General features: G+C 48.7%; 1 protein-coding gene across 1 annotated transcript; it reads left to right on the top strand.

Moving 5' to 3' along the window:
- Positions 1-1323: 1323 nt before the first annotated feature.
- F5891DRAFT_1200689 (uncharacterized protein) lies at positions 1324-2094 on the top strand (the record flags this gene model as incomplete). The annotated part of the gene is made up of 1 exon (XM_041368845.1): positions 1324-2094. The coding sequence occupies one exon, from the start codon at positions 1324-1326 to the stop codon at positions 2092-2094; it is 771 nt and encodes a 256-aa protein (XP_041216664.1).
- Between the last annotated feature and the right edge of the window lie 799 nt (positions 2095-2893).

Genomic DNA, 2893 nt, shown 5'->3' on the forward strand with positions numbered 1-2893 from the left:
CTGGCCCCTGAACCAGAAATAACTCAGAGATTCGAATTTTCTGGAGAACCGATATCCGTTCTCGGAAAAGGACGAGCAGTCCGAATCGAAGACCCTCCCACCGCCAAGAAACTCAGATTCTATGAAAGTCCTGAGTCCGCAATGGAGGAAGACCCTGAACCGGCGTATTTAACCGCCGATGAACCGCCGAATTCCCTCAACCTCTCTATGACACCCGCACACAAACCCGAAGAAGCAATGACGCTATCTTCTGGTACCGAACTCTCTCCTGTGTTACAAGAAGCCCAGGATATTTTCATCGAACGAATCGCTTCAGTCCACGAAGCATATCGCCAGAATGAAATAAAACAGGAAGAAGAAGACGCCGGGCCGAGTTTTGTCAGATTTATTGACATGGACAACTCCGAGGATGACGAGGATGAAGACAATAATGCACCCTCTTCGCATGATCTGCGAATGGTAGATTCAGAAGGAAACGACTTCGAAGACGACGGCCCGCTCCCTGGCCTAGACTTCTGATTGGATATGATTAGTCGGTGACTAATGGCTTAGTAAGGGGGTGAAATCCTCCATTTTACTTATTTTTCCACGCCTACTCCACCCTGAACACTGATCACTGATCCCGAACTCAACCAACTTCTACGATGGTCCGGAACGACCTAAAACTATCATAGATAAGGTCCGTAATGACCCTAAACTAGATAAGGTCCGTAATGACCCTAAAACTACGATTGTCCGTGACGACTTGAAACTAGACGATGAAAAGGACGAACCCCGGAAAACTCCTGCAAGCTTCGGGACCCCTCACATCACTGCACTTCGACCACCCGAGTTGACCACGTATGTAAACAAAGGGTAATAGAAGACGACCTCCCCGCTGGACGACCCCAAGAAACTCCTGCAAGCCTTGGCACCCACGCTCGGACCCACACCTTCGACATCTGATAAAAGAACCCAGAAATGGATCTATAGAAGATAAGAAGACCAGACCTCCGGAACGAGGCTAAACTATCACGAGACGAACTCCACGGAAACTCCTGCAAGCCCATGGAACCCTCTAGAACCCATCATGGCAATGACGACCACCCTCTGATGACGAACCTGATCTTTCAACAAAAGATAAAGGACGATAGTACCTATCACGGCACTTTCCCTCTGATAGCGAAGAAGAATCTCGAACACGAGTTAGCCTCATGGCTAGATAAGATGATAAGAGATAACGATAACAAGTTTAGATTGAAACGGAGCCTGGATTGATCTGGAAGAAGGTTATAAACCCTCTCGATCCTCGAACATCTCTCCCAACGAACCTCCATCATCATCATGACAAACTCCATCGACAACGACTCTATCAAAATGGCACTGAAGGACTCAGACTATGGAGTAGTCCTCAGAATGACGGAAAATAGCGCATTCAATGAAGCTGCTATCCTGACCCCCGCGTACTCCCAAGCGATCGACGAAATCCTTGGTGATCAAGACGCCAGAACTGCAGCGTGTACATCCCTCACCGTCTGCATTATACGAACCACGAAGCTGCTGGAAGATGTAGCCAATCGTGTTGACCTGGATGAAGCAACTCGGAAACTTGCTATACTTCATCTGCAACGGCGGATCAGAAACTTCGCACTTCACCTACTCTCCCTCGACTTCTCCGATATCACCGACCTAGCGATAAAGAAAGTTGAAGTGAAGCCCGTTATAGAAGAACCCCGCCCGGTACGCCCGCTGAGAAGAAAGGCGGCTACCATAGATCGAACCCGCAGGACGCTCTGCAAGCGCTGCGGAGGATACGGACATCAATTCAGAAGATGTCCAGATTATGTTTGTTGCATCTGCGATGAACTAGGACCTGACCATCTGTCGGTCCACTGCCCGCGACTCAACGGACGCATCGTGCTCCAAGAGTTTAGCGATGAAGAGAAGTTTTTCGAAGCTCTCTTAGATTGGGAGCACAACCACAAGGCACTCGCGGATCTTGAACTTCAGCATCCCACTGAACTTTCCCCTGCCTCTGAACCTCCCTCCGCACCTTCTACATCCACGATAGCAATTCCTGCACTACCCGCCGCTACGATGGAAGAAGATGTTTGATGATACACAAAGCCGGTGACTTTGTGCGTAGTAATGGGGTAATGTTACAGTGACTACGTGAGCCCCCAGCTACACGACCTGCCCTCTGCCACCTCGCACGGCAACAATACGATACGATACCCGGGCCCTTGGGCCTTGATGATAGATAACGAACAGATGACGAAATAGAAGAGAAGTCCGGAAGATGCCGGATTAGGTAAGCGATCTGGATCGCTTACATGATATGACGACATAGGTCTAGAAGACCTATATATGTTATCAAGATAGAAGGCAAGCCTCGTGTTGCCTCATGTACTGATAGAAGGACGCTTCGCAGTCCTTATCATAGATAGAAGCCTGCCTCATGCATGGTATCTCTGACTCGATAGATAAGCACTTAGAACCCAGCTTCAGGCTGAGCTTAGATACGATAGAGTAGCCTTATATAAGGTCGACGGATTAAAGTAGATGTTCCTTACTTTAATCCTACTGGGTTTACCATTGAAACCTTTGTCCTGCTAAAGCTACCTGCTCGACATCAGATCCGTACCTTCAGAAGGACTTGAGACCCCTTCTGCCTGTAACTCGCTATCATCGTTCACCTCCGTGAACGTACGCAACTCCTGCTCTTCTGTGGGAGCCGACCTCGGACTCTCAGCACGAGGTATCACTGTTGTGATCGTCGCTGTTAGATCATCCCAGTCCGCACGCGACACACGTCGTAACACAATTATTGTCTGATATTATCCAGGATATTGCTTCTCGTCACGAAAGCTCATGTCTCAATGCACACGGAGTTTGTGCTCCTATGAACATATAG

The sequence above is a fragment of the Suillus fuscotomentosus genome (genome assembly GCF_016647785.1).
Source record: "Suillus fuscotomentosus strain FC203 chromosome Unknown F5891scaffold_251, whole genome shotgun sequence".
NCBI classification, from domain to species: Eukaryota; Fungi; Basidiomycota; class Agaricomycetes; order Boletales; family Suillaceae; genus Suillus; species Suillus fuscotomentosus.